At 64.3% G+C, this 11,194-nt stretch overlaps 3 protein-coding genes across 3 annotated transcripts in view; all 3 read right to left on the minus strand.

Moving 5' to 3' along the window:
* Positions 1-1,412: 1,412 nt before the first annotated feature.
* Positions 1,413-2,555, minus strand: F751_2242 (hypothetical protein; the record flags this gene model as incomplete). The annotated part of the gene is made up of 4 exons (XM_011401640.1): positions 1,413-1,538; positions 1,670-1,794; positions 2,036-2,258; positions 2,442-2,555. The coding sequence occupies 4 exons, from the start codon at positions 2,553-2,555 to the stop codon at positions 1,413-1,415; spliced, it is 588 nt and encodes a 195-aa protein (XP_011399942.1).
* Positions 2,556-2,654: 99 nt separating this feature from the next.
* Positions 2,655-6,265, minus strand: F751_2243 (putative inactive purple acid phosphatase 2; the record flags this gene model as incomplete). The annotated part of the gene is made up of 11 exons (XM_011401641.1): positions 2,655-2,977; positions 3,161-3,243; positions 3,428-3,467; positions 3,659-3,766; positions 3,989-4,115; positions 4,345-4,500; positions 4,661-4,846; positions 5,113-5,347; positions 5,513-5,665; positions 5,820-5,947; positions 6,065-6,265. 11 exons carry the CDS (start codon positions 6,263-6,265, stop codon positions 2,655-2,657), a joined length of 1,740 nt encoding a protein of 579 aa, XP_011399943.1.
* Positions 6,266-6,729: 464 nt separating this feature from the next.
* Positions 6,730-11,194, minus strand: part of F751_2244 (Vacuolar transporter chaperone 2) — a gene marked incomplete at both ends in the record, with an annotated part of 5,997 nt that continues 1,532 nt past the window's right edge. Inside the window, 11 exons of the mRNA XM_011401642.1 lie at positions 6,730-6,810; positions 7,056-7,128; positions 7,348-7,406; positions 7,705-8,098; positions 8,319-8,404; positions 8,513-8,586; positions 8,815-9,046; positions 9,543-9,875; positions 10,044-10,142; positions 10,560-10,721; positions 10,965-11,141. Of these exons, the coding sequence (XP_011399944.1) occupies positions 6,730-6,810; positions 7,056-7,128; positions 7,348-7,406; positions 7,705-8,098; positions 8,319-8,404; positions 8,513-8,586; positions 8,815-9,046; positions 9,543-9,875; positions 10,044-10,142; positions 10,560-10,721; positions 10,965-11,141 (1,770 nt within the window). The remainder of the gene's footprint in view (positions 6,811-7,055; positions 7,129-7,347; positions 7,407-7,704; positions 8,099-8,318; positions 8,405-8,512; positions 8,587-8,814; positions 9,047-9,542; positions 9,876-10,043; positions 10,143-10,559; positions 10,722-10,964; positions 11,142-11,194) is intronic.

An 11,194-nucleotide genomic window follows, 5' to 3' on the forward strand; every position in this document is an offset into this window, starting at 1 on the left:
TCGCCCTCTCCCAGCCCCCAGGAGTCCCCCAGTCCCAGCCCCGAGGAGTCACCCTCTCCCAGCCCCGAGGTGTCGCCCTCTCCGAGCCCTGAGGAGTCGCCCTCTCCCAGCCCCGAGGAGTCGCCCTCTCCGACCCCAGAGGAGTTGCCCTCTCCCAGCCCCGAGGAGTCACCCTCTCCCAGCCCACAACAGTCACCCAGCTCCAGCCCCGAGGAGTCACCCTCTTCCAGCCCACAACAGTCACCCAGCCCCAGCCCTATACCAAGCCCCAGCCCCTCGCCAAGCCCCAGCCCTATGCCAAGCCCTTCACCAAGCCCCAGCCCCTCGCCAAGCCCCAGCCCCTCGCCAAGCCCCAGCCCTTCACCAAGCCCCAGCCCTGTGCCAAGCCCTTCCCCAAGCCCCTCGCCTATGTTGAATCCCTCTCCCAGTCCGCCTCCCCCACCATCGAATTGCCCAAGAGGGACTCCCCTCGTTTCCGTTACGCTGGTCCTGATCTGTCCTGTGGGGACCCCTACGCTCTGCTTGGATGTTGTCCTCCTTCCACCCAGCGTGACGGTCAAACAGTACTGCAAGACCTGAGCACAGATTCATCAACGGCCGCCTCTCCAGAGCCGTGCACTTTCCTGATGATGTCACTTGACAATGAGCAATCCTTGTGTCACTGATCTCTGGCAACCTTTGGCTGGTATGTTTCAGGTCCCGTTCCTTTTGTCCTCATCCACGATCCCCGGGACCTACTCAGATTGCATAGCAGGAGACCACATCTCCTCAGCATTCTCCTCTATGTGTCTGCATCTATGCTTCCAATTACCAGCATGATGAGGCTCCCACGCCCACAATGATGATGCAAACCCGCCCTACTCTTGACGGCCTGCCCCCGAAGACTGGTTGACAACGCAGTCTGTGCTGCCTCTCGAGGTACCTGAGGTGCACCTTCTATGCTTCATCCCATGCGCTCGTGATCTGTCATATCATTCCAATCAATGAAAGAATGTGACTATTGACTTTTAGGATGCTGCACTCAGACTTGCTGGCAAGGGCACCCCGCTGCCTCTGGTCGAGGTGGTTGCTCTAAAGAGCAGCATCGAGTTGAGAATCTGAATCCGATGCGCCTCAGGAACAAGGATCCATGACCCCAGTGCTTCCCAGTCTCGGGAGTATTTTCCTGGCAGGAACGTCATGCCCTAAGCGTCTTGTTCTAGGAAGAGTGCCAGCTTATTCACCTCGCCCCTGGCCCTGAAATGTGGCCTTGAGGTTACCCTGCCCCAATGACACTCTCTTGCAAGGGATGGGATGGGTTACAATCGAGCACGGAGCTATGAGCCCGTCTTGTGCTGGGACAGGGCTGTGGCGCAGACTTGGGAAAAGGGTCGGCGGGGTTGACTGGTACACACATGCTGCACATCAACATCTCATGCCTCTGCATAGTCCTGTGCCCCCACGAGTTCAGCGATGCGACCCTTCCAGGCAGATGCCACCCAATCAAAGCTCTCCATGATGGCTTCGGCGCTCATGGGCAGGGCCGCACCCGCGATTTCCTGCGCAGGGTGACCGGGGGAAGGGGTCTCGATGACCCGGCGTGCGGCGGCTGGGCGCGGCAGAGTGTCTTGCATGTACTCATGCACGCGAGGCACCGCATGCCAGGAAACCGGCGACAGGCCAGGTGTACCTGGAGGTTGGTGGCGTTGACCAGAGGGGTAACAAAGTCGATGACGGACTGCGCCGTTTGAGTCATGAATTCGGCGGAGATGGGGCGGCTCGGGTGGGCGTTCAGCTTCTCGTAGATGGGTGTGCCTGTGAGGCGACGGTGGGCTGACTTTGCGCAGGATGGAGTTTGGTACACCAGGGGCCCAGGGCATGCTCACCATGAAGCCATGGGGGATGGGGATCCAGATGCATGCATGAGGCGGCGGCAGGTGCTTGAGCAGGCGGAGGCACAGACTCGGGCGTGGGACTCACCCCTGCCGCCCCACCTTCCTTTTCCCCCCTCTCCCGTCGCCGAGCAGCCTGTGCCCAGGGGCCGGCATGGGCGCACCTTGACCTATGATGGACAGCGCACCCACAATGTCCGACAGGAGGAGCTTGGGAAAGATGGTGGAGATGATGTACTTGAACCCAGCGTTGGTGGGGTTGTCAGTGAAGGGTGCGCCGGGCGTGTCAAAAATGAGCGCTTGGGTTGCATTGACGTCCAGCTCCCAGCCGAGGGGTTTGTAGAGACGAATCTCGTCCCGCACGGTCTGGTTGAGGGCGTCGAGCATCTGTGGGGAGGGGGGTCAGGGGTAGGCGCTCACTCCAGTGGCCGGGTGTTGTCCATCCCATAGCACATTTCCCCAGCACCGAGGGGAGGAGGGAAGGACCCACACGTTGCGGTGTCTGTCCCCGCTCCGCCGGTGAGGAGTCACCCCCTCTCTTGCAGGGGAACACAGTGCCAGTGAACCAACCTGGAGGTTGAAGTGGGTGCGGTTGACCTCCGCCCGGCAGTAGCCGAAGAAGGCGAGCTCTGGTGTGTCCGCATAGGCGGCCGCCTCCACCGGCTGGTAGCTGGGCGACAGCATGAACCCTGCGGCGCGGCGGGCGGGCGGGCGGGCGGGGGTGGGCTGGCCGCCGCAGGGCGCGTGAGGCGGCGGCGTGGCCTGGCGCCTTGGTGGCAGCCCCTACCTGTCCTCCAGCCTGGCACTGCAAATCGTGCCGCGCCCCCCATCCGCAACCCCTCCTTCCACCCCTCCCCGCGCCGCACCGCAGCCCTCCACCCCCTCACCCGCATGGCCCATGGTGACGTGGATGGGGCCACGGGCGACGCCCTCCTTGTCGTAGCCCACGCAGGTGTTGTTGAACACGGGGCAGGTGCGCTGGTAGACATGGTTGTGGCCCTGCCAGGTCATATCCACGCCAAAGTACACGAACATAGCCTCAAAGACACCGCGCATCTCGGCCGCGACGCGCTGGGCGGAGGCCTCTGACACGCCATCGAAGGCGTCTGATGTTGGGAGGGGGAATGAGTGGGAGGGGGCCGGGGCTCAGATGGTGCACCCCTCATTAGCACACATGAGTAGAGGTGACGGCAGCCATGGAGGGGGATGTGGCATGGAGCTGCAGGCTGCAGCCCTCCCCGCAGATCCCACTACGTGACCCCTGATGCGCTCTTACCTCCCCCCCTCACCAGTGTACATCATCCTGTGGAATCCAACCACCACCCAGGGCGTCTTGGAGCGATCCACGGTCAACAGGTCCCGCACCACAAACCTGGTTGAGGAGGATAGGCAGATGAGGGACGTAGACGTAGGGTGCGGGCAGCAAGGCCCAATCACCTCCAGCTTCAACCCAAGGGGTGTATGGGCAGGCGTTGATACTTGCAGCACATCCGCCAGGGCGCCGGCGCCCCTGCAAGGCCGAGAAGCCCACCTCCACCGTCCCCCCCAACACCCACTTGTACTGCTCTGAGTCCTCGTCAAAGCGAGCCTCTGTGTCTGCAAAGGGCATGGGAAAAGTGGGGAGGGCATGGTATCAGCAGCAGCGAGGGAGGGCGGATCATGCAGGGTGGCACTCAGGGGCACCCATGGCAGATGCCCTGGCCCACTAGCATGGCTTCCACAAGAAGCCCTGAGCATCTCAGGCACAATAAGGGCTCTTCTTCCCCCACTCTCGATGCCAAGCTCACTGAGCTGGAGGAAGTGGATTGGACCATGGTCGATGGAGTAGAAGAGGTCGTCGCTCGACACAGTGGGCATGGGGGCCCGCATCTTGTAGGGAACGCCACACTCGCCGCCTGCATGGAAGGGGGGTGGGGGGGGGGGGGTTCGACCAGTTACTTCCCCTGGTATCTGGAAGCGGCGCTCCTCCCAGGAGCAGCAGCACTAGCAAGCTGCAGACCCAAAGAGGCCTTGCCCCGATGCGGGATGCAGCGGAGGGGCGGTTAGTTGCACATGTTGGCACCATGCCTCCCCTCCCTTGACAGCCCCAATCCCCCACTTCTGTGCGCCCTCCTCACCGCTGTCAATGGCCTCTGCAAATTGCGAGTCGTGCGCCGTTGGCCAGTCGTACTCGTGGTTCCCAGGAGAGTACATGGTGGGGACGCGGCTGGAGAGAGGCTCCATGAGGTGCCCAAAGGTGTCCCACTGCAGCCAAGGTGGTTGGAGTGGGATTGCCCCCGATGAGCTCCTGAGGGGCTCAAGAGCACTGGCATGAAAAGAACCGTGCAAATGTCCGCACTGGGTGCAGGTTCCATGTCCTCGGCCCTCCTCTCCCCCTTACTCAGAGCAAGTATGTGATGCTTGCATGTGGCAGGTCCCCCCACCCACCCAGCCGCGCCCACTCCCCAGCCCATCCACACCCCAACCCCCGCACCTGCCACGCCATGCCTCGAGCATATGACACATCGCCATTGTGCCAGGCGGAGTGGTACTCCCCGGTGCTGGCCTCCTCGATCAGCGCGGGGTACACCAGGATGGTCCCGTCCTGGTCGGCCTGCTGACTCAGCGTCACCAGCACGGCTTGCAGGGCCTGAGGTGGGTGGTGTGGCGTGCGCGGGCGTGGAGGATGGGCAGGACCCAGTGCCTCACACCCATGGCCCCGGGTCGATCCTACTCCCCTGGGGCACCTGCCTCCCAATACCAGCCTCCCCCCTCATGACCAACCCTGGTCTCGCCACAGCAGCACTCACAGTGTACTGCAGGGTGCCGATGGCATAGAACTCGTCAAACAGGCCGTAGGTGTCATACCAGTACCCAAAGCCCTTGGTCCCGTCCTCGTTGTACTGCCCCACATCCGCAAAGGCCAGCAGCTTCACGGCGTCATCGGGGCCTGGGGCGCTGATGAAGGAGCTGACGGTGCTGGTCGTGTTGGCAGCCTGCGGGAGGGGGCGAGGAGTGTTGCAGGGTGAGGGGCTGCTCGGCCGAGGCCAAGGATTGGCTCGGGCCAACAACTCCCACAAGAACAGGCGCGTCACTCTCCCAGAGACCACACTCCGACGCCCCTGGAGATAGTGCCCGGGAGGCCGCAGGGAGGACGTGCCTGCGCAGCGCTCCTTCCCCACGGCAGCCACCGCTTGTATACATCCTTGAGAATGAGTCAAACCCCACAGACACCCCTGCACCCTGCGTGAGCCCAGCGCACCTCGTCCCCGACGACGTAGTAGTAGCGGGTGTTGGGCTCCAAGTCGGCCATCACGCCGCTGTTGATCATCCCCGGTGCCTTCCAGCCGGTGGAGTTGGCTGGGGCACCGCACAGGTCGGCCGCGGTGTAGGTGGTCACGTTGGCCGGCACCTGGGCATCCAGCTCGTCCTCGGCCAGACCGTACCTCACAAAGGGAGCGCCCTCGAACTGTGTCAGCCAGGTCACCCGCATCTCGCTGCGCCAGTTTGGAGATTGGGGGGCGAGGGGGGGGGTTCGTTCTTGAGTGGGGTCGCGGGCATGAGACGCCAACGCCCCTCTCGTGTGGTATCCGTGGGACCTGGCATTTATGTTGGGCTCTCGTCTGAGCGTTAGTGGCACCCACCTGCCCCCCACACCACACCTGGGATCTTCGGTGAAGGCCAGCTTGATCTGTGCGGGCTGCTGGGGGTTGCCCGCCGTCACTGGCTCCGACTCGGCCACCAACGACTTGTTGCTGAAGCCGCCGCGCAGGAAGAGGAACTTGATGGGCTCGTAGTAATTGTACACCTGGAAACTGTGGTGCGGCAATGGGGCCCGTGCATTGAGTTCATGGGAAACATGACAAGCGCCGCGGTATACAGGCAGAATTAGACCACCCGGCAATGCAGCATCAAGTCCCGAATACGACTCTGACGCCCCTACCTCTGTGCCACAGGCTGCCTCCCCACCTGTACGATCCAGAGCCTGGGGCGCCGGCACTCTCTGACAGCGAGGTCCAGATATACTTCATGGGCAGGCTGGTGGTGGGGTCCTTGTCCGCTAGGTACATCGCCAGCATGTCTGTGGCTGCAGGCGACTGCAGGGGTGGGTCGGCGTTAGGGTCAGCCATGCCTGGGACCGCGCGGCGGCAGTCACAGCGACAAGGCAGTCGTCGGCCCCTTGCACCCACGTGGGCACCCACCAATCTACTCACCGCTACGCCGGACCACGAGACGTTGACATACTCCCCGGAATACTCGATATGGTTTGTGGACACCTCGATCACGATGGATGTGTCTGGCGTCGACAGGAGGTTGCGAGGCAGGAATGGTGCTGTGCGAGCCGCGGCTGGCGCGGCCAGCGCCACCGCGGCCAGCACCACAAGCAGAGTTAGGCGGCCTCGACACATCCTCATGATGAACAGACGTTATATTTCTGCAACGTATGGTAGCCAGACCCAAATTTGGGGCCGACCTCCTGTCGCGTTTCCGGATGTGATGGGTTGGCGGATGGGGGGGCCGGGGGGATTCGGATCAAGCCGTCCGGGCTACTCCTGTTCTCCAAGTGAGCTTAGGTGCGGAAACGGCTCCATGATGTTTACTTTGGGTCATCATGAAAAGAGCATAATTGTAGCTCAACTTCGTTGAATACACAACATTTGGATGGGTATGGGTGGAGCTGCACTGAGTGCGCGCCAAGCCTCCGGAATGGTGACCTGGCAATACCCATGCAGGGTCAACATTCCCAACACGCCAGACGCCGCTCATGCTAGGGCCGGTCAGGGAGTCCGGAGTACATAATTACGGGCGAGTGCGTCACTTCCCTTCGGGGTGTCTTTCGCAAGGGCCGCATGTGGTGGATGCCCGGCCGAGGAGTGTTTCATGGCGCCAGGCGGGACCTCCGGACGGGGTCCTCCGCGCAATTCGACACGAACCCCGAGCGATCCTCCACCTGTGCAGCCTGCCACACCGCTGCTCGGACAGACAGCACGACATTAACACGCGATCCAAAGTTCAAGGTGGCAGCAGGCGGTGTAAAAGGGCTCGAGCGGCGCAGGCAACCCCATGCACCTGAGCCTGCAGAGTGCAGGCCCTACATCCAAAGCTCCGGGCACCCCAGCTCTAGGCGCCGAGCAGCCGCCGCATGGCGGCGGCGGCAGCGAGGGGCGGCGGCGCGCCGCCCCGCGAGGCCTCGATCTCCTCCACCAGGTCGACGATGCCCAGGGTCATGATGGCGCCGAGGGCCGCCACCACCAGCCAAGCCAGGGCGCGGGGGCCCCTGCATAGGTTGAGAGGGGATTGGGGAGGGATGTGCTGGTCAGGAGCAGGCTTTACATACAGAAAGCCCTCACGGTCCAGTTTGCACCCGGCCACCCACGCCCCACCCCACCCACGCCCCACCCCATCCACGCCCCACCTCCGGTCGTCGATGTAGCTGAGGGCCCTGCTGGCGATCTGGTTGGTACGCCAGAGGTAGACCAGGAGCGCGTAGCCGCACATGAGCAGGGCCACCGGCAGGAGGATGATGGCGATGAGCTGGACGGACTGGGGCGCAGCCTGCGGGGTGGGAAGGGGTGAAGGGGCTGTTTGTACTGGGGATCGGGAGTGTGGCGAGGGGAGGTTGAATGGGCACCATGGGGGATTTGGGGGGTGTCGAGGCACTGCCTGCACGCAGGCTGTCGCCCGGCTTTGAAGCCGGGCAGGCGGCCTCAATGCCTCGCCTGGAAAGCAATCTGGCTGCCCTGTGCCCCCTCCCTCACATCAACACACACCCCTCCCAACCTTCCTCCCCCCGCCCGCCACAACACACACACACACACACACACGAGGAAACTAGAAAGAAAAAACCACCCACCTCCTCGGGGTGCTTCCTGCTCTGCGTGGCTCCCGAGTACCCCAGCAGGGCGGTGGCGATGGACCCGATGGTCACCGCCATGTGCAGCCAGGCGAGGAAGGTGCGCTCATTGGCAAAGTAGGTCTTGGGCTCCATCCTCTCCGGCAGCGTGCCGGGGGGCAGCGCCTTGTGCTCCGCCATGGGCGGCTTGCGGAACCACCAGTCCAGCAGGCCAGAGGGCTCGGGCTCGTCGAGACGCCGCCCCGACCCGCCGGGCATCAGGCGCAGCGTGGGGGCGTCGCCGAGCAACGGGTGGCGCAGCTCGCGCTCCGCGCTCGCGCCGCCGCCGGGGCCCGCCATGTCGGCGCCCTGCATGCGCGACTTGCTGCGCTTGCCCATCTTCAGGTCGCGCGCGCTGTGCGTGTCGCGCGTGTGTGTATAGAGGGGGGCCCCGGGGCGAAGTTGGAGGATGGTGCGGGTGTGGGGGCGCAGGCGGGCAGGTCGTAAAAACGAAAGGGACTCCAATAGGAATCAGGCGCAGGGTCTCCTCCCACACCCCTCCACCGACCCAGGGGCAGACACCTTGCAGCTGGAAAGGAAATCTTCCGCCCCTCCCTCCCCCCCCCCAAACTCACGTGGGGTGCACCTCGGCGGGCAGCTCCGGGGCCGACAGCAGCATCGAGGCACGCACCACCTCGTCGTCCACCCAGTACGGCACCGCCTGCAAACAGGATGGTGGGAGGGGGGATTACTATCGGCGTAGAGCCTGGCGCCGCGGCACAGGGCATGCCGACCGGGGCGGCGCGGCCCTGCCTCCCCCAAGCCACACCTGGACCATGTCGGCGAAGAGCGTGGCCACGCCCTGGATGTACTTTGAGAACTTGGACACCTCCGTCAGCAGGCCTGGTGGTGGTGGTGGGGGGGGGAGAGACGCGGGTGGAGGGCTGGCGATGCGGGGGAGGGGAAACCGGGCCCCACCCTTCAGCTGTCCTTCAGACCGCTCACATTCCTCCCCATCGTGTCCTGCACTGGAGCCCTGCCGCCCTGCCCCTGGGCCCTTCATCCAGCCCCTTTGTGCCAGCCCCCCACCCCCTTCCCCCTTTCCCCCCACACAAACTACCAGACACCCACCCGAATCGGTGAGCTCGGAGACCCAGGGAGGGGGCGCGTCCCCTCCCGCCAGCGTCAGCTTGATCTCCAGCACGGCGTGCGGGAAGCGCGTGATCTCGGTGCGCGCCACGGGCAGCGTGGGGTCGCGGTACCAGCGGCCTGCGGCCGAGCAGGTGGGCCCGTCCTCCGAGTTCTCCTTCATCATGCAGATGGTGGTGTCCAGATTGACAGAGACCGAGGGGTCAAAGGGGATCTGCGACGGCGAGGTGGCGAGCGTGTTGGGGCATGGAGCGGTGGCGGGGTGGGAGGGGGTGGGTGGCGAGGGGGCCGGAGGGGCTCTGCGCAGCCCTGTTTCAGAGGGCGGCTGGCGTGGACACCTGGCTCGACGCGTGGCGCGCCCTCGGGCATTGTGGCGCGCCCTCGGGCATTGTGGCGCGCCCTCGGGCATTGTGGCGCGCCCTCGGGCATCGTGGCGCGCCCTTGGGCATCGTGGCGCTCCAACCCTCGACCACCCGAGCCATCCACCCGGCTCAGTTCGGGCCCCCCTCCCCAGAGCTCGCCTGGAAGCGGGTGCGCATGTACTGGGTGCGCATCGTGGGCTTCAGCTGCTTGGCGTCCACCACCCGCTGCACGTCGGTGAAGACGGCGCGGAAGGCCTCCACCGCGGCCTCGCCCGGCGGCGGGGCCTGGCGCGCCGCCCATTCCGCCGCCGCCTCCTCCACGGAGTACTCGCCCTCCAGGAAGCCGACCACGCGTTCCTCCGGCAGCACGATGCTGGCCGCCTCACTCTCCTCCCCCTGCCAGCTCTCCTTGTGCGTCTTGCGGTCGACGTGCACCAGCGTCGGCCCCGCGCCGCCCTGCCAGCGCAGGCGCAGCGCCATGGCATTGGGCCGCTTGTCCAGGCGGCAGTGGTACAGCTCAAGCGAGCTGTTGTCCAGGTACACCTGGTTCACCAGCTCCGCGTCACCAGAGAAGTCGGCGGGGGAGACCTGGTACACAGGCAGGTGCTGCAGCAGGTGGTGCTTCACCGTGCTCACGTCGCTCATCCGCACCCAGAACTTGGTGGTGACGCAGCGCACGCCCTGTTCATTTGGGGGGGTGGGGGATGGAGATGGGGAGTGATTGGAGCACCAGCAGGAGAACTGGGGGCCTGACGCCGCGGCCCGAGTCGTGAGCGGCTGCCCTGCCCTTTCCAGAGAGCCTTTCTCACCACTCCCCTTCACACCCACCAGCCGCCCGACATGAAGTACCTGGGTGACGCCGGGGTCGGACACCACGGTGGCGCTCTTGTCGCCCCGCAGCTTGGAGTAGACGTTGGAAAGGACGAACAGGAGGTCCGAGTAGTTGCCCTGCGCAGGGGGTCAGAGCACAGGAGCTTGAGATTTTGCTGTGGCATGCTGTGCTGACCGGCGGGTGCCAGGTGGAGAGACAGGGGAGCATCTGGATCAGGCTGGGCCCCAGGTGGGCTGGGTGCGGAACAACACCAAGACTCTGGTGGGGGGGGGGGGAGGGATGGGTGCATGGCGCACATTCAAACCCTTCCAGAATGTTCCCCCGTCCTCTAGCTGGTCCCGCATTGCACGACGTGCACAGGCGTGCAATGCAGTCACAAAGCCAAGAGAGGCACGGCATGGGAAGGCTCCGTGGCAACCAGGTGCACAGTTTGTCTGAGCCACACTTGCCCCCGTCACCAATGAATTGCTCTCGTCTTAGCTCCAAGGCCCCCCCCCCCTTCCCCCCTCTATTAAACAAACAAATACAAATACCTGAACCCAGGGCTGGTTGTGCAGGTGGGCAATGTAGAACTGGCGGCAGGGGGAGGCCGGCAGCATCTTGTCGTGCTTCTTCAGGATCTTGTGGAAGCCCATGTAATTCAGGTTGACGTACTTTTCAAGCTGCAGGAACTCGTCGCCGACATTCTTGGCGTCCTGCAGGACAGAGCGGGATCCGGCGGGATGGGAGCAGCACAGTGCTCATGAGTTGGGCTTTCTGGTGAGCTCAGTCTTGAGCACCTAGTCAGAGCCAAGATCAGGAAACCAAGGGCCCAGCACCGCACAAACTCTGAAGTGCTTCTGCCGCCCCTTCTCATGACCTCTCAGATCCACCAACCCCGGGGCTCCAAAGACAGGCCTGGCCCCAGCCCCAGCCCCCTTCCATGCCAGGCCCCTCACCTCCAGCAGCGCTTCGGCGTCCTCCGGCTTGACATCGGCGGCCGCGGCCCTCACATGCTCCAGCCTCTCACGCAGCTTGGCCACCAGCTGGGCAGTGAAGCGGCCCACCTTCTCCACCTCGCTGTCCAGGCACTTGAAGAAGTCCTCCTCCGCAGAGTCGCGCCGGTTCTGGACCCGCTGGACCGTGAGCGAGGTGGTGCGAGGGGAGAAGCTGGGCAGGGTGTTCGGGT

This window comes from Auxenochlorella protothecoides, assembly GCF_000733215.1.
Source record: "Auxenochlorella protothecoides strain 0710 unplaced genomic scaffold scaffold21, whole genome shotgun sequence".
Classification (NCBI taxonomy): domain Eukaryota; kingdom Viridiplantae; phylum Chlorophyta; class Trebouxiophyceae; order Chlorellales; family Chlorellaceae; genus Auxenochlorella; species Auxenochlorella protothecoides.